Source organism: Mustelus asterias, chromosome 3 (genome assembly GCF_964213995.1).
Source record: "Mustelus asterias chromosome 3, sMusAst1.hap1.1, whole genome shotgun sequence".
Lineage (NCBI taxonomy): Eukaryota > Metazoa > Chordata > Chondrichthyes > Carcharhiniformes > Triakidae > Mustelus > Mustelus asterias.
In genome coordinates, this window is record NC_135803.1 from 99,479,202 (window position 1) to 99,500,429 (window position 21,228).

At 52.8% G+C, this 21,228-nt stretch overlaps 1 protein-coding gene across 1 annotated transcript in view; it reads right to left on the reverse strand.

The window, feature by feature from the left end:
• The window catches only part of tatdn2 (TatD DNase domain containing 2), a 33,195-nt gene extending 19,749 nt beyond the window's left edge, over positions 1-13,446 (reverse strand). The window contains 2 exon segments of the mRNA XM_078210144.1: positions 11,656-11,695; positions 13,119-13,446. Of these exon segments, the coding sequence (XP_078066270.1) occupies positions 11,656-11,695; positions 13,119-13,446 (368 nt within the window).
• Between the last annotated feature and the right edge of the window lie 7,782 nt (positions 13,447-21,228).

Below are 21,228 nucleotides of genomic sequence, written 5' to 3' on the forward strand. Positions count from 1 at the left end.
CTGAAGAGTACTCAAATCCAAGTTTTTGCTGTTTTCAAACTGACGTAGCGAGCAGCCAGATGATTCAAAAGACAAGCTATTGCGAATTGTGGACATTAAACTTTGCAAAGAATTGACCGACTGACTTGGGAAAGATTCTGTTCCGTCGTCAACACAGTTAGTTTGACACCAACTACCATAGGGAGTGCTGGTCAATGAAGGTAGCTGAGGCCTTTGAGAGTTTGACCAATATTCTGAATCCGGAAAAGAGGAGCTCGAACACAAGAATGATGGATATGTTACATATTCGGTTGCTAATGGAGTCCTAGCTTTGGAATTTTTCAGTTTGCATGTTGGACTGGAATCTTATTGTGTAAACATAGCTAAAGCAGTGGGGTCTTCAACATCAGACCAATCACTCCCAAAGGACGGATCCTCATTAGAGGTTAACTTCTGTTTTTAAAAATAAAAGTGATGCCATAATCTTGATTTAACCAAGCCCAAAGCAAGATGCAGACTTTATACTTAGAAAATAGAGCACAGAGATGATGTGATAGGTGTGCATTTTGAAAATTGGATTTAGACCAGATTTTAATAGTGCTTCACTGAACTGAATTGCTGAAGGCAAAACACCAGCTTATGTTATAGCTACTTGCCTTGGCTTCTTTCTGCAGCCACCAAAAAAAACCAAGGAAATCCAAATTAAACAGAACACTAGATAAATACGTTGAAATAGAATGGCAGAGTATTATGCAAATGGTGATTTTGAGATTGGGAAATATTGATGGACAAAGAGACATGGATGTGCAGGTGCAGCAGGCAATTAGGAAAGCAAATGGCATGTTGACCTTCATTGCAAGAGAACTTGAGTACAGGAGTAAGGATGTCTTACTGTAGCTGTACAGGGCCTGGGTGAGACCACATCTGGAGTATTGTGTGCAGTTTTGGTCTCCTTAACCAAGAAAGGATATACTTCCCACAGAGGGAATGCAGCAAAGGTTCACCAGAATGATTCCTGGGATGGCAGGATTGCCGTACGAGAGAGAGACTGGCTCGACTGGGTCTGCATTCACTGGAATTTAAAAGAATGAGAGGGGATCTCATTGAAATTAAGGGTGGCATTGTGGCACAGTGGTTAGCACTGCTGGCTCACAGTGCCAGGGACCCTGGTCACTGTTTGGGTGGAGTTTGCACATTCTCCCCAGGTCTGCGTGGGTTTCCTCCAGGTGCTCCAGTTTCCTCCCACAGTCCAAAGATGTGTGGGTTAGTTTGATTGGCCATGCTAAATTGTCCTTTAGTGTCAGGGGAATAGCAGGGTAATACATGAGGTTACAGGAATAGGGCCTGGTTGAGATTGTTGTCAGAAATGTATGCATTTCTGACAGGGCTAGACAGACTGGATGCAAGGATGATGTTTTCCACGGTTGCGGGTCTAGAACAAGAGGTCACAGTCTCATGATACGGGGTAGGCCATTTAGGATTGAGATGAGGAGAAACTTCTTCACTCAGAGGGTTCTGAACCTGTGGAATTCTCTGCCACAGAAGGCTGTGGAGGCCAAGTGACTGAATATATTTAAGAACAAAATGGATAGATTTCTAAACACTAAAGGCATCAAGAGGTATGGGGAGAGAGCGGGAGTATGGTGTTGAGATAGAAGATGAGCTTTGATCATACTGAATGGTAGAGCAGGCTCAAGGGCTGAATGGCCTACTTGTATAACATCTCTTCATTTCCTCCCTGGCAAGTGACATTCTAGAAATAAAGAAAGATCTGTCATTAAAATGTTGAAAAGAAAAAATGGTTGAAGACCTATAGGAGACAACCAACATTGCCTCCAATTTGCTTTTGCAGTATGCTGTTGATTTGTTTAAGTGTCCATGCCTTGATAATTTTTTAAAAATGCAGCCAGTCTTGGGCAATAATCTAGAAGTGCCGAATGGTACACTGAGATTTTTGGATTATCACATCACAGAGAGAACATTAGAGGCAACTACAAAATTATCTAGCTTTGAGTGAGGTTAGAGACAATAAATTCTCTCCTTTAACCCCTTCATAAATGAAACATACACCTATTCAGAAATTTATACTTTTCCAATACACAATTTTTAAAAAAGGATGTGAACAAATTCTTATCAGAATCAAAGAAATTATAATACAAAAGATGCCATTTGCTCCAGCCAGTCTTTGTGGGTCTATATCTTCCATTTGAGCAAGTCTCCCAGTCCTATGTATCTACTCCATATCTAAACCCACCAATATTTCTTCAAACTCCTATCTAATTTAGTATCATCAGTCTCTGGCTTCAAATATTAACTCTGGTAATGTATTCCCCATGTTTTTCTCCAGCTTTATGTCTTAAATCTAACATTTTTCTGATCTCATCCTCTCAAAATCAATGGAAATAGTCTGTTCCTACCGACTGATTCATCCTTTCACTATATTACCCTGTAATTATTCCTTTTGAAGGAGAGCAGCTTTTCTTCCTCTTTGTGTTTCCTCACACGAAGCAGCATTCTAGTGAACAAGAATAAAACACTGCAGATGCTAAAATAAAAACAACAGATCTGGTTGCACCTGTGGAGAGAGAACCAGAGTCAATGGACGGGATGTTACCAGATTTTTTGTAAGTGTCCAGCCAGCGTGAAAATGCTAGAGTTGCTGATCCCTTTTTTTAGGCGAGTCTTCACACCCAGTCTGATGCACTCAGTCTTTGAAAATATGGGCTAGACCATTTCTAGCCACGAGAGGCAATGGGTGGGGCTTAATTCACCAGACAGCCTGCAGCTCAGGTCGGAGCCACAAACTGTGCATGCACAGAAAAAGCTTAAACAAAAAGCAGCCCCAGGCCAGATACAGTCTCCCATTCCCCCCACAGACATCAGGGATCCCCCCCAACATTACTGTACCTCCGCCCCACCCCCCCCCCCCCCTTGCACATGGCCCCTTCATCACCCTCCTGGCTGAGTGACATGAACCCCTCTCTCCCCTGCTTCCGATCAGAGGCAGAGAGGCAGAAATCCCCCCTCCACCCCCTCCATCAGCACACCTGCAAGTGCTGACTTGGCTTCCCCTCCACAGTAACAAGGCAAACAGCATTAAACTCGCTGGAATGTTGTAATAGGCGCAAGACTTGCCCAAATGCCTGCAGCTGATCTGCCCTAACAAGGGAAACCTCCATAAAAACCCCAAGGATGGACAGAGAGGCAAGCAATGCAGGAAGAAATGCCCTTCAGGAAAACAGCTCCCTGATTTTCGATGCAGATCTGGCCAAGTTGCTGGAGGCGGTGGAGGCAAGACTGAGCATCCTCTTCCTCCCAGCAGCATGCCATTCCAGGGGAAGGGTTGGAAATGCAGCCTGGGAGGTGGTGGCAGCATGCATTAGTGCTGGGGCACTGGTCAGGAGGACCAGAAAGGAGTGCCACAAGAAACTGAATGACCTAATCTGGGCAGAAAGGGTGAGTGTTTAACCTCATCTCGCATTTTCCCCCAGATCCCTCCACCTCCAGCACCCTGCATGCTTCCAGCCCCTGACCCCCAAGCACCTCTCTCCCCGCATCCACACCCCCCCTCCCCAGAGTGTCACAATCCTTGCCCTCTGAGGCCCATCCCAATACTCTCCAGGACTCGTGCCATCAGATTTTGCTTGGCTTCTTCTGTCCCCACAGGAGAAGAATGCCCATAATCACGAGGAGAGGGTAAAGGCAAGGGGGTGGTGTGCCCGAGATCCGGGTCCTCAACCACTTGGTTGGAGCGGGAACTGGAGCTTGCAGGAGAGGAGGGCATGTGGACCATTAGTGACAGCATGGTCGGGCTGGAGCATAGAAATGAACACTTGCCAATTCTCCACTTGTTGGAGAAATCTCAAGTTGCACGCAGCCCAGATTCCTCTCCCTCCCTTAACCTCGTGAGCTGTGTTGCAGGAAGGGCCCCCGATGCGCTTGAGCCATCTGGCATCGCGGCCCCCACTGCTGCTCCCACCCATCCTGCCCGACAGCTCGAAGGACTCCTCAGAGGAAGCCGGTGAAGGGACCTCCAAGGCTGGCACCAGTTTTGCATCAGCTTCCATCTTGCAGTTCACCATCCCAGAGACTCTCTCATCAGCGGGGAAAGTTAGTGGTGAGGCATCTGGGTAACTCTCTGGTGCGCACGACACATCTGATATACATCGGGTGGAGGATGGAACGTCCTAGGCCTCTGGCACATGGGAGGTCTGCTGGAGGCTGGGCCTCTGCGATTGCTTCTCCTTCAATTGCTGGAGATGCAGCAATAGAGCCGGGGAATGCAGGAGGGACTAACAGCAACACTGGACTGACTAAAAGGCTGTTGGGAGGAGTCCCAAAGCTTTCAGGCGGACCAGCTATTTCCTATCTTGTGTGGTTCCCGGGCCAACACTGCAAGGGTGGGGACCGCAGTGGAAAGCCTGGGGCAGGAAATCCTCACCATGAGTGGCAGGCTCCAAGCAATGGCTGAGTCACAGTAGGCCACGCCAGAGTCCCAGAGGGCCATGGTCAAGTCACAGCAGGTTACAGCTGAGGGCCTCAACAGGCTTCTTGAGATTTTGCAGCCCATGGCTGAGAGGCTGCAGTGCTTGCAGGAGACCCAGCGGGACGATGCTGAGACGCACCAGGCTACGACAGCCGCCTTTGAGAACTTGGCCCACTCTCAGAGGGTCATGGCTGAGGGGCTTGTGGTGAACCATCGTTGGTTACCACTGTGGGGTTATTCCAATGTTACTGTTGGGTTAGGGTGTTGCCACTGTGGGGTTGTTATAATGTTGTTGTTGGGTTAGGGTGTTTACACTGTGGGATTAATATACCTGTGGTGGATGCTGTTATGGCACATCCCGGTCGGGCCCCGCCTCCTGGGAGAGGTATAAGACCCTCTGCTCAGGCGGGACCCCTCCAGTCTGGATTGGTGTACTCGTGTTTAGATAGTTCCATTGTTTGTCAATAAAAGCCTTCAATCGCTGAAGCCTTGTACCTCGTGCTTGATTGTCGTGCATCAATTTTATTGACAAACACAAAACTCACGACAGTAAAGAGAGTATGGAGCAAATGCTGAAACCAGAGCGTCTGACGCTGGACCCACGTGCGGTCGGTGCCTCTAACACCTTCGACCACTGGCTGAAGTGTTTCGAGGACTACCTGGCGGCCTCTGCAGCAGTTACTACGGACGACGACAGACTCCAGGTCCTCCACGCGAGGGTAAGCGACACGGTCTATCTCGCGATTCGTGCGGCCACCACTTACCCGAGGGCCATCGAGCTCTTGAAAAAACGATACACGAGACCACCCAACGAGATTCACGCTCGTTACCTCCTCGCTACACGACGTCGGCAGTCGGGCGAAACCATGGAGGACTACGCCAATGAGCTCTTGCAGCTTGCCAGGGGCTGCGACTGCAAAGCTGTGTCGGCTGAGCAGTACATGTACGACCTCGCCCGAGATGCGTTTGTAGCAGGGGTAGGGTCCTCGTACATCCGGCTTAAGCTATTGGAGAAAGGGAACCTCAACCTGACCCAAGCGATGGAGATGGCTGAGATGCTGGAGGCAGCGTCGAAAAGCTTGGCTCTGTACCCCGAAGACCACGTGGAGACAACGTGGCAGGAGCAAGCACAAATCCCTCCTCGCCCCACGGGCTCGCGCTCCCATATCGAACCGACGACGGCGGCACCTCCAGGCGGCCAGCGGTGCTATTTTTGCGGAGGAGCCAAGCATCCATGGCAACAGTGTCCAGCTAAAACAGTGATCTGCAGTCAGTGCGGTAAAAAGGGGCACTACGCGAAAGTCTGCAGATCGAAGCCCAAGAACGGCAGTGCAGCCTGTGACCCTCCAGAGCGGAGACAATCTCCTTCGGCGTCGCAGTACCCACGAGGTCCGACCACGTGCTAATCCAGGACGACGCCATCGTGGCTGACGGAGGAGGAGGATGACCACCAGGAGTCGCTACGCTTGGCGCCCTCACCCACGTGCGATTCATGGGGGCGGCCATCGTGGTCGACGACGACCAGGAGCGACCAGCAGGGGTCCTCAGTATCAACCTCGGCTGCATGCAGTGACGTCCAAGGGCCAACGGTGGCGTCGATCTCTCTGGACCAGACAAAGCATCACAGGCTTGACTGTTCGATGATGAACATCAAGGTAAATGGTCGTACTGTGTATTGTCTGTTTGACAGTGGGAGCACCGAGAGTTTTATTCACCCTGACACTGCAAAGAGGTGTGGACTCCGGGTTCTACCTGCCAAACAGACAATTTCTATGACATCACGGTCCCGGTCTGTACCGATCCAAGGACGTTGTGTGGTAACCCTAGAGGTGCAGGGCACAATTTACGAGCGATACAGGCTCCTTGTGTTGCCGCACCTTTGCGCGCCAATTCTCCTCGGACTAAACTTTATGTCCACATGAAGAGTGTGATCCTACAGTACGGTGGGCCACTCCCTTCGCTGGCAGTAGGGAATCAGCCGCAGCCTCCAAATTGCCCAAAGTGCCCCGCATGCAATCTTTCCACACTAAAGATCACCACACCCTCTTTATTTAAGAATCTGGTACCAGGCTGCAAGCCCATCGCTACTAAAAGTAGGCGTTACAGCGCTGAAGACCGGATCTTCATCAGATCTGAGGTTCAGCGGCTCCTCAAAGAAGGGATCATACAGCACAGTGCTAGTCCGTGGAGAGCGCAGGTCGTGGTGGTTAAAAGCGGGAACAAACCCCGGATGGTCATCGACTACAGTCAGACCATTAACCGTTATACGCAGCTGGATGCGTATCCTCTCCCGCGCATATCTGATATGGTCAATCAGATTGCGCAGTACCGGGTGTTCTCCACCATAGACCTTAAGTCCGCCTACCACCAACTCCCCATCCGCCCAGAGGACCGACAATACACGGCTTTTGAGGCGGATGGTCGTCTATATCAGTTTCTTAGGGTTCCATTTGGTGTCACCAATGGGGTCTCGGTCTTCCAGCGTGCTATGGACCGAATGGTGGACCAGAACGGGTTGCGGGCTACCTTCCCGTACCTGGATAACGTCACCATCTGCGGCCATGACCAGCAGGACCATGACACAAACCTCCAGAACTTTCTGCGCACTGCGTCTCGCCTGAATCTAACCTATAACAGGGAGAAGTGTGTATTCCGTACGCGCAGGTTAGCTATCCTGGGATACGTGGTGGAAAACGGGGTCATCGGCCCTGATCCAGACCGTATGCGCCCCCTTACTGAACTTCCCTTGCCCGCTAGCGCAAAAGCACTGAGGAGATGCCTCGGCTTCTTTTCTTATTATGCGCAGTGGGTCCCCAACTACGTGGACAAAGCCCGTCCGCTCATCAAGTCCACGACTTTCCCACTCACGCCGGAGGCCCAATTGGCCTTCAAGGCTTTGAAAAGCGACATTGCGAAAGCCACGATGCACGCGGTGGATGAATCCATCCCTTTTCAGGTGGAAAGTGATGCATCGGATTTCGCCCTGGCCGCCACACTAAACCAGGCAGGCAGGCCCGTCGCGTTTTTTTCCCGCACCCTTCAAGGTCCCGAAATTCGGCATTCAGCGGTGGAGAAGGAGGCTCAGGCCATTGTGGAGGCCATCAGACACTGGCGCCATTACCTGGCGGGGAAGCGGTTCACCCTGATCACGGATCAACGATCCGTGGCGTTTATGTTCAGTAATACGCAGAGGGGCAAGATCAAGAATGATAAGATCTTGCGGTGGAGAATTGAGCTCTCCACCTATAATTACGATATTATGTATCGTCCAGGGAAACTCAATGAGCCCTCGGATGCCCTCTCGCGCGGAACATGCGCTATCATGCAGGAGGACCGCTTGAACACCCTCCATAATGACCTGTGCCATCCTGGGGTCACTCGGCTCTACCACTTCATAAAAGCCCGCAACCTGCCCTACTCGGTGGAGGATGTCAGGTCAGTAACGAGAAGCTGTCGGATTTGCGCGGAATGCAAACCGCACTTTTATCGACCTGACCGGGCACAATTGGTCAAGGCCACTCGCCCCTTCGAGAGGCTGAGTGTGGATTTTAAGGGCCCCCTTCCCTCAACGGACCGGAATGTGTACTTTCTCAATATCATAGATGAATACTCCCGGTTCCCGTTTGTTGTCCCCTGTGCGGACACGTCGACTGCCACAGTGATTAAGGCATTCAGTGATCTTTTTACCCTGTTCGGGTACCCCTGCTACATACATAGCGACAGGGGCTCGTCGTTCATGAGTAACGACTTGAGGCAATTCCTGCTCTCATACAGGATTGCCTCTAGTAGAACCACGAGCTACAACCCTAGGGGTAACGGACAGGTGGAGAGAGAGAATGCTACAGTCTGGAAGGCTGTCCTATTGGCGCTGAAGTCCAGGGGCCTTCCAGTCTCCCATTGGCAGGAGGTCCTTCCGAATGCGCTTCATTCCATTCGCTCCCTCCTGTGTACGGCAACCAATGCTACTCCCCACGAGAGGATGTTCTCATTCCCTCGGAAGTCGTCCTCGGGGATCTCCTTACCAGCCTGGTTGACGTACCCAGGACCCGTCCTTCTGCGGCGACATGTGAGGGCCCGCAAGTCCGACCCCTTGGTCGAACCGGTCCAACTCCTCCACGCCAACCCTCAGTATGCCTATGTGGCATATCCTGACGGGCGAGAGGACACGGTCTTGATTCGAGACCTTGCGCCCGCAGGGGACGTAGCAACTCCTGTCGCTCCTATACCCCCTGTCACGAATCCCCTTTCACTTCTTTCTTCCCCGGACGTGGCGCGGTCAGCACCGGGACCAGTGCATAACAGTTATACTCCCATGTACAGCTTGCCTGAGACTCGGAGATCGGCGCCACCACAGAAGGTACCAGGATCCCCTGCACCACCGCTTCACCAGGGCCAACCAGCCCGTGAGTCCTCGAGGGGACAGCCGGACGCTGTTTTGGAGAGAACGGCACCGCAAGCACCTGCTCCGGTGTCACAACCGGTGTTGAGGAGATCACAGCGACGGTGCGGTCCTCCAGACCGTCTGGACTTGTAGATTTTTGTATATATGTAATCTGTTTTCGCACCCCGCCGGCCTTTGTTTTCAAAGGATGGGTGAATGTGGTGAACCATCGTTGGTTACCACTGTGGGGTTATTCCAATGTTACTGTTGGGTTAGGGTGTTGCCACTGTGGGGTTGTTATAATGTTGTTGTTGGGTTAGGGTGTTTACACTGTGGGATTAATATACCTGTGGTGGATGCTGTTATGGCACATCCCAGTCGGGCCCCGCCTCCTGGGGAGAGGTATAAGACCCTCTGCTCAGGCGGGACCCCTCCAGTCTGGATTGGTGTACTCGTGTTTAGATAGTTCCATTGTTTGTCAATAAAAGCCTTCAATCGCTGAAGCCTTGTACCTCGTGCTTGATTGTCGCGCATCAGGGCTGCAGAGCATGGCCCAGTCTCAGAGGGCACTTGCTGCTGCCATTAACAGGTGGCTCCCGACTCAGAGGGCCATCACAGAGGGCTTGGCCACTGTGACAAGAACGCAGGTGGTCCTCCAGGACTGGCAGAGCCAGGTGACGCCGGAGCTCCTGGAACTCACTGCAGAAGCACCGCCGTCCCATGGAGTAGGAGGTGGAATGCAACCCACATGCAGCAATGCTGGCCCCTCGTTACCAAAGCACGTGGTGATTAGGGCCCCTCGCCCCCCTCGCATGCCTGACACTTGCTGTTGCCAGCCCTCTAGTGCCAGCGTGTTGTTGCTCATTGTCCTCCTCCTCCTCCTCCTGCTGGGTGGCCTCCTCCCCAGCAATGCTGGCTGGTCGGCCTTCATGTCCTCCACAATGTCTCCTCGCTGCTGCGCCAGGTTGTGTAGGGCACAGCACACCACACCACCACAATGCAGTTGCAGTCTATAGCCCCCTGCACATTTGGCATCCCTGCGATGGCCACAAATCCAGCAGCCCCAGCTTCCTGCTGGGCTTGGCCCAGGTCCAATTTAATATACTGGCCAGCCCAGGCATACAGGGCATCCGTGACCTCCTTTACACACTTGTGGACGGATGATTGGGAAATGCCACAAAGGTATCCATTGGTGGTCTGGAAGGACTAGGTGGCGTAAGAATTCAAGGTGGCCGTCACTTTCACAACCACTGGGAGTGGGTGCCCCCGTGCCCCAAGGTGCAACAAATGGCACAGGTGTCGTACTGTCTCCTTTTGGAATCGGAGCCATCAGCAGCACGCAAAGTCCGACAGTTGCTCAAAGGACCCAGCCCAGCAACACACACACCCCCCATATCCCCCCAACAGCCCCCCAGCAACACACACACCCCCCATATCCCCCCAACAGCCCCCAGCAACACACACTCCCCACATTCTCCTGAGGCTGCAGCATTGCCACTTCAGAGAGTTTCCAGTCCATCCCCCACCAGCAACAGTGCTTGCTGCTGCCAGCACTAGGACCCAGAGTCAGCGCTAAGACCCGAGGTCAGCGCTCAGACCCGGGCCCGAGCTGAGAGTCTGAAGTTGGAACCCTGTGAGCACCAACAGCCCCCCCAGCCCCTCACACACTCACAGGCCCCCCCACGACCCAAAATGCAATATGGCCGCCATGAAACAATCCCCCCCTCCCCCCCAATGTGCAACATGGAGCAGTTTGAAAGCAGAGATTTAACTCCTTGCTCATCCTCACTGCTCCAGCGCCTGAAACCGACTTTTATACTTGAGGTGTTTTTCTGATCGATTTCAGCTGCAGCGAACAAAACTGTTACGGCAGGTGAGCTGGGACAATTAGGTGTGAAGCTTGCTAATTGCACTGTGATGAATGCAAAAACATGTAAGTTGATGTTTCACCTGTTTTGGATGGGGTCCCGATCATGTTTTTTTTGGTAAAATGGAAATAGGCGTGGAAACGGGCGCCATTCTTGCTCGTTGCATCATGCCTGATTTTACGACTTTTTCCCATCGCAAAATGGGTGTGATGAGCTTGTAAAATTCCACCCAATATTTAAGGTCAGTAACCGGCTTGATAAAGAGTCTTAATGAATCTTTGCTGTATGCTCTCTCCTGTCTCAGTATCCATTCTATAGCTTGGAGCCCCAACTGCACATTGCCCCAGGATATGGTTCTGCTAATATTTATATGGGTTCATCATTATATCTTAATTTTTACATCCTGCACTTCAGGATAAAATCCAGTATTCCTTCGGCTTTTTGAGAGTCTTATCCTTTTCAGGTACTGATTTTAATGCCATAAGAACCTGAACTACCCCCAAATCTCCCTGCTAGACCATAAGACATAAGAGCAGCAGTAGGCCATTTTGACCCATCATCTTCAACATCACTCAGCTTTGCTACTGAATAAAACCAAAATATACCATCTCATATTGATATATTTCATTACTGAAAATAAATTCCAAGAGTGAACTTTTTTGACCATTTCATCATTAATATTCGCTTGGAACTTCTTTTGTGTCTTAGAATTATCCACAATCTCTGCTATAGTTTTGCAAATTTGGACAACACTTGCTTTATAGCCCCATTGATACACACAGTTAACATTACTTACGCCGAACCACTCTGAGAAACTGCTCCCGACTCCTACTGTTTCTAAACCCAATACGCTCTCCTCCCAATCCCATACCCTTCAATCTTCTCCAATAGTCTCCTGTGTGATACCTTGCCAAACAAAGATTTTTTAAACATCCATGTACATCACATCAGCTACAATGACCCCATTTGCCATGTCACTTTCTTAAAAAAAAAAATTAGGTTTGTCAAACATATTCTTCCGTTTTTGAAATGTGTTGATTGCATTCAATTATTTCTCTTCATCTTGATATTTAGTCTCAACTTTAATGATTTCAAAATCTTCCCTGCCAAAGATGTTATGCTAATTGGTCTGTAATTGCCCGAGCTAGCAGGGGCTCTCTTTTTGGGAATTTGTTTTACGCTTTCCAGCACTCAGTCGGATGCTAAAATATAATTTCTAGGGCCTCAGATATTTCCCCCCCCCCCATTTCTTTCAAGATCTTTGGATGTATCCCATCAGAGCCCAGCACTCCAGCGTAACTAGCTTCGCCAATAGCTCATTTCAATTTCCCTTCTTTTGATTATTATTTTTGTAAACAGGTACATATCAAGGTACATATTAAGTATGAATAAAATGCTGGAAATACTCAGTCGGTCTGGTAGCATCTTTTGGGGGAGAAACGGAGTTAAGGTTTCAGTTCAGTGACCTTGCATCAGAACTGGAAAATATTAGAAATATAACCAGTAACTTTCTCTCTCCACAGATGATGTCAGAGCTGCTTAACATTTCCAGCATTTTCTGTTTTTATTTCAATTTCCAGCTCAAAACACCTCTGCCAATTTTTACTTCTTCTTTAATTCCTCACATACCTCTGTGCTTGGGTCCCACCCACAGGAGTTGGCCATCTGGCCCTTTGAGCCTCCTCCGCCATTCATTTTGATCATGACTGATCATCAAAATCAACATCCTGATCCCACCCCACCACCCGCCCATATCCCTTTAGCCCCAACAGCTATATCTAATTTCTTCTTGAAACCACAATGCTTCGGCCTCAACTGCTTTCTGTGGTAGTGAATTCCACAGATTCACTACTCTGTGGATGAAGACATTTCTCTTCACCTCAGTCCTTAAAGGTTTACCCTTTATCCTCAAACTATGACCCCCTAGTATTTCGTACAATATCTTCAACGTTACTCTTTTTCATACAGCTCTTTTTAGCCATAGAATTCTGAAACTTGAGTCAATTTTTTGGAAAGAAAAATATTATTTTGCAACATTGCAATCCGTCTAAACAAAATCTCATTATTGATCCTGTGTCCTACCATCTCTTTGCATTTTGTGACTACTAACTCACTCTTCATCTTTCTAAATTCTGCCTGATTTCAATCTAATGCTTGTGTGTAAATTTCTTTCCTTGTTATTTCAACTTTAAATCTCATCAGATACAGAACTGGCAGAAAAACAAAATGAAAATTGTCCTGAAAAGGAATATACCTCAGCAATGGGTAAAACTTGTTCCCTTCCTAATTTAACATGTTATTTATAGTACAACATTGACAAAAAAAAATCAAAATTAAAGAAGTTTTACTATGAATATCTTGCAGTGATCATTTTTTGGAAGGGAATTCTTGTTCCAATTCGTACTTGTCTCATTACCCATAGCTACCAGCCCTGGGTTTGGTCTTTTTTCAATATCTTCTTCATAGGTCTTCGATCTGCTGTTATATTTGGGTTCAATAGAATTCGTTTCAGCATCAGGTTTGTGCTCTTGACGGATGTATTGGGAAGAATCATCCCCATGACTTGTTTCATGGCAACTCTCTTCTTGGGTTTGCCCAGAATCTTTGGTTAGAGGTTTTGCTGGTACAAATCCAGTCTGTCCCCTTTTGGTGTTGTCACTATTTCTGGCAAGGTCTTGCAGCTGTTTTTTATGGAGGTTGTGGTAAACCACTGTTAAGACATGCTTGGACATGTCCCTGCCGGCCCTGCCTGAGACTCCTCCCCCCCCGGTCCAGGTATAAAGGTGACTGCTCCCAACCCCCCCTGCCTCAGTCTCTGGACCAGTTCATCAGCATGGGTGTGCTCCAAGTCTTTTGTGAATAAAAGCCTATTTGTTCTTGCGTACTAACTAGTCTTCGCTTGATTGATAGTGCATCAATTTTATTCACAAAAGTTTTGGGATGGAGCAGATATTAAAACCTGATAGATTAGAATTGGATCCTCAAGCTGTAGGAGCCTCTAACAGCTTCGATCACTGGCTGCGATGTTTCGAAACTTTCCTCACCGCCTCCGCCTCCATCGTCCGGACCGAAACCGACAAGCTACACGTGCTCCACGCCCGGGTAAGCGATCAAGTATTCTCGATGATTAGAGACGCTGAAACTTACGAGGATGCGATCGAACTTTTAAAAGGCCAGTACAACAAACAGACTAATATGACCTACGCCAGACATCTTCTGGCTACTCGCAGACAAGAGCCAGGAGAATCGGGCGACCAATTCCTGCGTGCGTTGCGAGCACTTGGCAGGGCCTGCAACTGCAAGGCCGTAACAGCCACCCAAAACACTGAGGACTTAATCAGAGATGCCTATGTCACGGGTATCAGGTCAAACTATATCCGACAACGACTGCTGGAACAGGGTGGGCTGGATCTACAAAAGACTGTAGCGCTTGCTGACTCGTTAGAGGTGGCCTTCTGTAATCCCGAGGCCTACACCCCCGACCACGGGAGCACATCGTGGACGCCGCAGTCGCCGCCACCTCTGTACGCGGGAGGGCCACAGGCCTACGCCACGCCACGTCCCACCAATGACCCGACTGCTGCGGCAGTCTCTGGAGGCCCAAAGTGCTACTTCTGTGGCCTCGGGAAGCACCCCCGACAACGCTGCCGAGAAAAGGATGCGATCTGCTCCGGGTGTGGAAAGAAGGGCCATTACGCGAGGGTATGCAAGGCGAAGTCGACCTCCAAGGCCAGTAGCGCCGCGTGCGACCCACCATCTTGGACGCCTTCAGCCGCGTGTGAGCCATGCGGGCCACCATCTTGGATGCCTTCAGCCCCGTGTGGGCCGCCATCTTGGACGCCATCAGCCGCGTGGGGGCCGTGCGGGCCGCCATCTTGGATGCCGTCAGCCGCATGTGAGCCGTGCGGGCCGCCATCTTGGACACCTTCAGCCACGTGTGAGCCGCCATCTTGGACGCCTTCAGCTGCGTGTGAGCCGTGCGGGCCGCCATCTTGGACGCCTTCAGCCACGCCGCAAAATCCAACGGTGGCTTCGATTACGCTGGACCAGTCCAGGCCTCACCAACTCGCCAGGTCCATGATGGACATCGAGGTAAATGGTCACATTGCAACCTGTTTATTTGACTGTGAGAGTACGGAGAGCTTTATTCACCCTAACACAGTGAATCCATACGCCCTTTCAGTACTGCCAGTGAAGCAAACGACCTCCATGGCTTCAAAGTCCTACTCGGTGGATGTCCTCAGGTACTGCATGACGACCCTGCTACCACAACTCCTCGTGTTACCACAACTCTGCGCTGCCGTACTCCTGGGGCTAGATTTCCTGTGTCACCTTAAGAGCGTCACCATGGAGTATAATGGGCCTTTCCCCCGCTCTCTGTTTGCAATCACCAGTTCTTAGATCGCCCACTGCGCACCACCTGCAGCCTCTCGACCCTTAAAGTCGCCCCTCCCTCACTGTTCGAAAATCTCACCCCCGACTGCAAGCCCATTGCCACCAAGAGCAGACGGTACAGTGCTGGAGACAGAGTTTTTATCAGTTCCGAAGTACAAGGGCTCCTAGGGCCAGTACCAGCCCCTGGAGAGCCCAAGTAGTCGTTGTTGAGACTGGGGAGAAACATCGCATGGTCATTGACTACAGTCAGACCATTAACCGCTACACGCAGCTGGACGCGTACCCCCTTCCCCGCATATCAGACATGGTTAATCAGATTGCGCAATATCAGGTGTTCTCCACCATCGACTTAAAATCTGCATACCACCAGCTCCCTATCCGCCCGAAGACCGCCAATATACTGCCTTCGAGGCAGATGGCCGCCTCTATCACTTCCTTAGGGTCCCCTTTGGCGTCACCAACGGGGTCTCGGTTTTCCAGCATGAGATGGACCAAATGGTAGACCAGAACGGGCTGCGGGCCACCTTCCCGTACCTGGATAACGTCACCATCTGCGGCCATGATCAGCAGGACCACGACGCCAACCTCCACAAATTCCTCCACACCACCACTCTCCTAAACCTGACCTATAATAAGGAGAAGTACGTATTCCACACACGCCGCCTCGCCATCCTTGGTTGTGTTGTGGAAAACGGGGTCATCGGTCCCAATCCTGACTGCATGCGTCCCCCCCCTGGAACTTCCCCTCCCCACCAGCCTCAAAGCACTGAGGAGATGCCTGGGCTTCTTCTCGTATTACGCCCAGTGGGTCCCCAATTATGCGGATAAAGCCCGTCCACTCATCAAATCCACCTCTTTTCCCCTGACGGCAGAGGCCCGCCTGGCCTTCGACCGCATCAAAGCACACATCGCGAAGGCCACGATGCACGCTGTAGATGAATCCATCCTGTTCCAGGTGGAGAGCGATGTGTCTGACTTCGCCCTAGCCGCCACCCGTAACCAGGCGGGCAGACCCGTGGCCTTCTTCTCACGAACCCTCCAAGGCCCTGAAATTCAACACTCCTCAAGAAGAAGGCCCAAGCCTAGTGGAAGCTGTACGGCACTGGCGCCACTACTTAGCTGGTAAACGATTCACCCTACTCACGGACCAACGGTCAGTTGCATTCATAGAATCATAGAATCCCTACAGTGCAGAAAGAGTCCATTCGGCCCATCAAGTCTGCACCGACCACAATCCCACCCAGGCCCTACCCCCATATCCCTACCTATTTTACCCGCTAATCCCTCTAATCTACGCATCCCAGGACACGAAGGGGCAATTTTAGCATGGCCAATCAACCTAACCCGCACATCTTTGGACTGTGGGAGGAAACCGGAGCACCCGGAGGAAACCCACGCAGACACGAGGAGAATGTGCAAACTCCACACAGACAGCGACCCAAGCCAGGAATCGAACCCAGGTCCCTGGATCTGTGAAGCAGCAGTGCTAACCACTGTGCTACCGTGCCGCCCTATTAAACATTCATGTTTAATAACACGCAGCGGGGCAAGATCAAAAATGATAAAATATTGAGGTGGAGAATCGAGCTTTCCACCTACGATTATGACATCTTATACTGGCCCGGGAAGCTCAATGAGCCCCCAGACGCCCTGTCCCGGGGAATATGTGCCAGCGCACAAATAAACCAATTGCAGACTCTCCACAACGACCTCTGCCACCCGGGGCTCACCAGTTTTTTTCACTTCATTAAAGCCCGTAACCTGCCCTACTCCATTGAGGAAGTCAGGTCGAGAACCAGACACTGCCAGGTCTGCGCAGAGTGCAAGCCTCACTTCTATCGGCCAGACAGAACACATCTCATAAAGGCCACCCGCCCTTTCGAACGCCTAAGCGTCGACTTCAAAGGCCCCCTCCCCTCTTCTGACCGCAACATATACTTCCTCAACATCATTGACGAATATTCACGTTTCCCCTTCGCTATTCCCTGCACGGATATGACCTCGGCCACGGTCGTCAGAGCCCTGCACAGCCTCTTCACCCTGTTCGGTTTCCCTAGCTATATCCATAGCGACCGGGGATCCTCCTTTATGAGTGATGAGCTGCGACAGAACCTGCTTTCCAAAGGCATAGCCTCAAGTAGGACCACCAGCTACAACCCCAGGGGGAACGGACAGGTAGAGAGGGAGAACGCGACAGTCTGGAAGGCCGTTTTACTAGCTCTGAGGTCTAAAGGTCTTCGAGTCACCCGCTGGCAAGAGGTCCTCCCTGATGCGCTACACTCGATTAGATCACTCCTTTGCACAGCTACCAATGCTACCCCTCATGAAAGAATGTTTGTTTTCCCCAGGAAGTCCTCCTCGGGGACCTCACTACCGTCGTGGCTGACGTCCCCTGGCCCTGTCCTGCTCCGGAAGCACGTGAGGACCCATAAGTCGGACCCCCTGGTTGAAAGGGTCCAGCTCCTCCACGCCAACCCCCAATACGCCTATGTGGCGTACCCTGACAGGTGGGAGGACACGGTCTCCATTCGAGACCTGGCACCCGCAGGTGCCCCAGGGACCATGACGACCCACAACCCCACACCCCCAACCCCCGTATACAGCACACCTGAGCCCCAGGAGCCACCACCACGCACCCGCCAATCGGAAGGGACTACGGACGACTCGAGCGACTACGACCTGGCGCCGGAACCAACAGCGCGGCCACCGGAACCGACGCCACAACCGGCACTATGGTGGTCGCTACGGCAGATCAAGCCCCCAGAGAGACTGAACTTTTAAATTTGTAATTCTGTTAATGTCGTTCCACCCACCTCACCGCCGCTGGACTCTTTTTTAAAAGAAGGGGGTGAATGTGGTAAACCACTGATAAGCTTATTGCCTGTGTGTGTGTGTGTGTGTGTGTATGTGACATGCCTGGACATGCCCCTGCCGGCCCTGCCTGGGACTCCTCCACCCCCCGGTCCAGGTATAAAGGTGACTGCTCCCCACCCCCCTGCCTCAGTCTCTGGGCCAGTTCATAGCATGGGTGCGCTCCAAGTCTTTTGCGAATAAAAGCCTATTTGTTCTTGCATTCAAACTAGTCTTTGCTTGATTGATAGTGCATCACCCTCTTCCCCACTTTGTTCCCCCCTCTGTCCCTCCCTCTTCCCCCTCCCCCACTCCCTGTCCCCTCCCTCCTCCTCCCCCCTCCTCATCACCCCCTCCCCCTCCCCCTCCTCCACCCTCCTTGCCCCCTCACCGCCTCCCCCCTACCCGCTCCTCCTCCTCCCCATCAATTACCCCCCTCCTCCCCCATCAATTCCAACCCCCTCCTCCCCTCTCCCCCCTCCCCACTCCTCCTCCCCCTCCTCCCTTTCTCCTCCCCCCTCCCCATCCACTCCCCCCTCCCATCCTCCCCCTCCCCGTCCCCTCCTCCACCCCTCCTCCACCTCTCTTCCTCCCCTTCCTCCCTCTCCCCTTTTGCCCCTCCTGACCCCATCAATTCCCCCCCACCATCAATTCCCCCCTCGCCACCTCCCCCCATCAATTCCCCCTCCTTCCACCCCCATTACTCCCTCCTCCCCCCGCCCCCCTCCTCCCTCCTACCCCCTTCTCCTTCCGCCCCCCTTCCCCCTCCCCGTCCTTATCCCTCCCCCTCCTCCCCCTCCCCCATCAAATCCACCCCCCTCCTCCCCCCTCCCCCCACTCTCGCACCCTCCCCCCTTGCCCCTCCTCTCCTCCTCCTCCCCCATCAATTCCCCCTCCTCCTTCCACCCCCCTTCCCCTCCCTCAACCTCCCTCCCACTCCGTCTGCTCCTCCCCATCCGTCCCCTCCCTCCCCCTCCGTCCCCACCTCCCCCTGCACCCCCTACCCCCCTCCCCCTCCTTCCCCCCTCCGTCCCCCCTCCCCATCCGTCCCCTCCTCCCCCTCCTCCTCCCCCTCCCCCTCCATCCCCTCCTCCCCCTCCTCCCCTCCCCTCCCCTCACTCTCCATCCCCTCCTCCCCCCCTCCCCCTCCCCCTCCATCCCCTCCTCTCCCTCCCCTCCCTCTCCATCCCCTCCTCCCCCTCCCCCTCCACCACATCAATTCCACTCCCCCTCCCCCTCAATTCCACTCCCCTCTCTCCTCCCCCTCCTCCCCTCTCTCACCCTCCCCTGATCAATTCCACTCCCCGTCCCCCGCTCCTCACAGCCACCCATCCCCCTCCTCCACCCACCCCCCTCCTCTCCACTCACCCCCCTCTCCACCCACCCCCCCTCCTCTCCACCCACCCCCCCTCCTCTCCACCCACCCCCCTCCTCTCCACCCACCCCCTCCTCTCCACCCACCCCCTCCTCTCCACCCACCCCCTCCTCTCCACCCACCCCCTCCTCTCCACCCACCCCCTCCTCTCCACCCCCCTCCTCTCCAGCCTCCTCCTCTCCAGCCCCCTCCTCTCCAGCCCCCTCCTCTCCAGCCCCTTCCTCTCCACCCCCTTCCTCTCCACCCACCCCCCTGCTCTCCACCCCCCACCTCTCCACCCCCCTCCTCTCCACCCACCCCCCTCCTCTCCACCCACCCCCCTCCTCTCCACCCATCCCTCTTTACCCCACCCGTTTCCCTCCTCCCTTCGTTCCCCCTCCTCCCTCCCCCCCACCCCCCTCGTCCCCCGTCCCCCCTTGTCCCCCAATCCCCCTCGTCCCCCGTCCCCCCTTGTCCCCCAATCCCCCTCGTCCCCCGTCCCCCGATCCCCCTCGTCCCCCGTCCCCCCTTGTCCCCCAATCCCCCTCGTCCTCCGTCCCCCCTTGTCCCCCGATCCCCCTCGTCCCCCATCCCCCACCCTCCGGTCAATTCCATTCCCCCCCACCCTCCTCCTCACCCCTCCCCCTCACCCCCTCCCCCTTGCCCCCTCCCCCTCCCTCCCCTCCCCTCCGCCTCACCCCCTCCCCTCTTCCCCTCCCCCTCCCCCTTCCCCTCCCCCTTCCCCTTCCCCCGCTCCCCCTCCCCTTCCCTCTCCCCTCCCCCCTGCTCCCCTCCTCCCCTCCCACTCCTCTCTGCTACCCTCCCTCTCCCCCTGCTCCCCTCCCCTTCTCCTCTGTTCCCCCTCCCCCCTACACCCCTCCCCTCCCCCCTCCTGCTCCCATCCCCCTACCCCTCCCCCCTCCCCTTCTCCCTCCCCTTCTCCCTCCCCTCCCCCCCTTCCCTACCTCTCCTCCCCTTCCCCCCTTGTCCTCCCTTCCCTCCCTCTCCCCCCCTTCCCTCCTTCTCCTCCCTTCCCTCCCTCTCCCCCCTCCCCCTTCTAACATTTACCTGATATGGCAGGGGAATGGGAACCGATGCAGGAAATCAGAAGTAAAGTGGGGACAGAAATAAAAGGCAGTAAGGGGGAAAGTGGAACGCAGAGGAACCAAAGACAAAAATCAAAAAGGGCCACATTACATCATAATTCTAAGAGGGCAACGAATGCTAAAAAAAACAAGCCTGAAGGCTCTGTCTCTCGATGCGAAGAGCATTTGCAATAAGGTGGATTAATTTGGGTGGCACGGTGGCACAGTGGTTAGCACTGCTGCCTCATGGCTCCAGGGACCTGGGTTCGATTCCTGGCTTGGGTCACTGTCAGTGTGGAGTTTGCACATTTTCCACGTGTCTGCGTGGGTTTCCCTCTGGGTGCTTCGGTTTCCTATCACACTCCAAAGATGTGGTAGGTTGATTGGCCATGCTAAATTTCCCCTTAGTGTCCTGGGATGCGTCGGTTAGTGAGATGAGCAGGGTAAATATGTGGGGTGACGGGGATAGGGGCTGGGTGGGATTGTTGTCGGTGCAGACCCAATAGGCCAAATGGCTTCCTGCTGTGTAGGGTTGCTATGATTCTATGATAAATTGACTGTGCAGACAGTCATTAATGAATATGATGTAATTGGGATCACGGAGACCTGGCTCCAGCGTGACCAAGGATAGGAACTCAACATCCAGGGGTAATCAGTATTCAGGAAAGATAGATGGAAAGGAAAGTGGGGGTGGGGTAGTGTTGCTGGTTAAAGAGAAGATTAAAGCGATAATAAGGAAGGACATTAGCCTGGATAATGTGGAATCTGTTTGAGTGGAGCTGTGGAACACCAAAGGACAAAGAATATTAGTAGGAATTGTATATAGACCT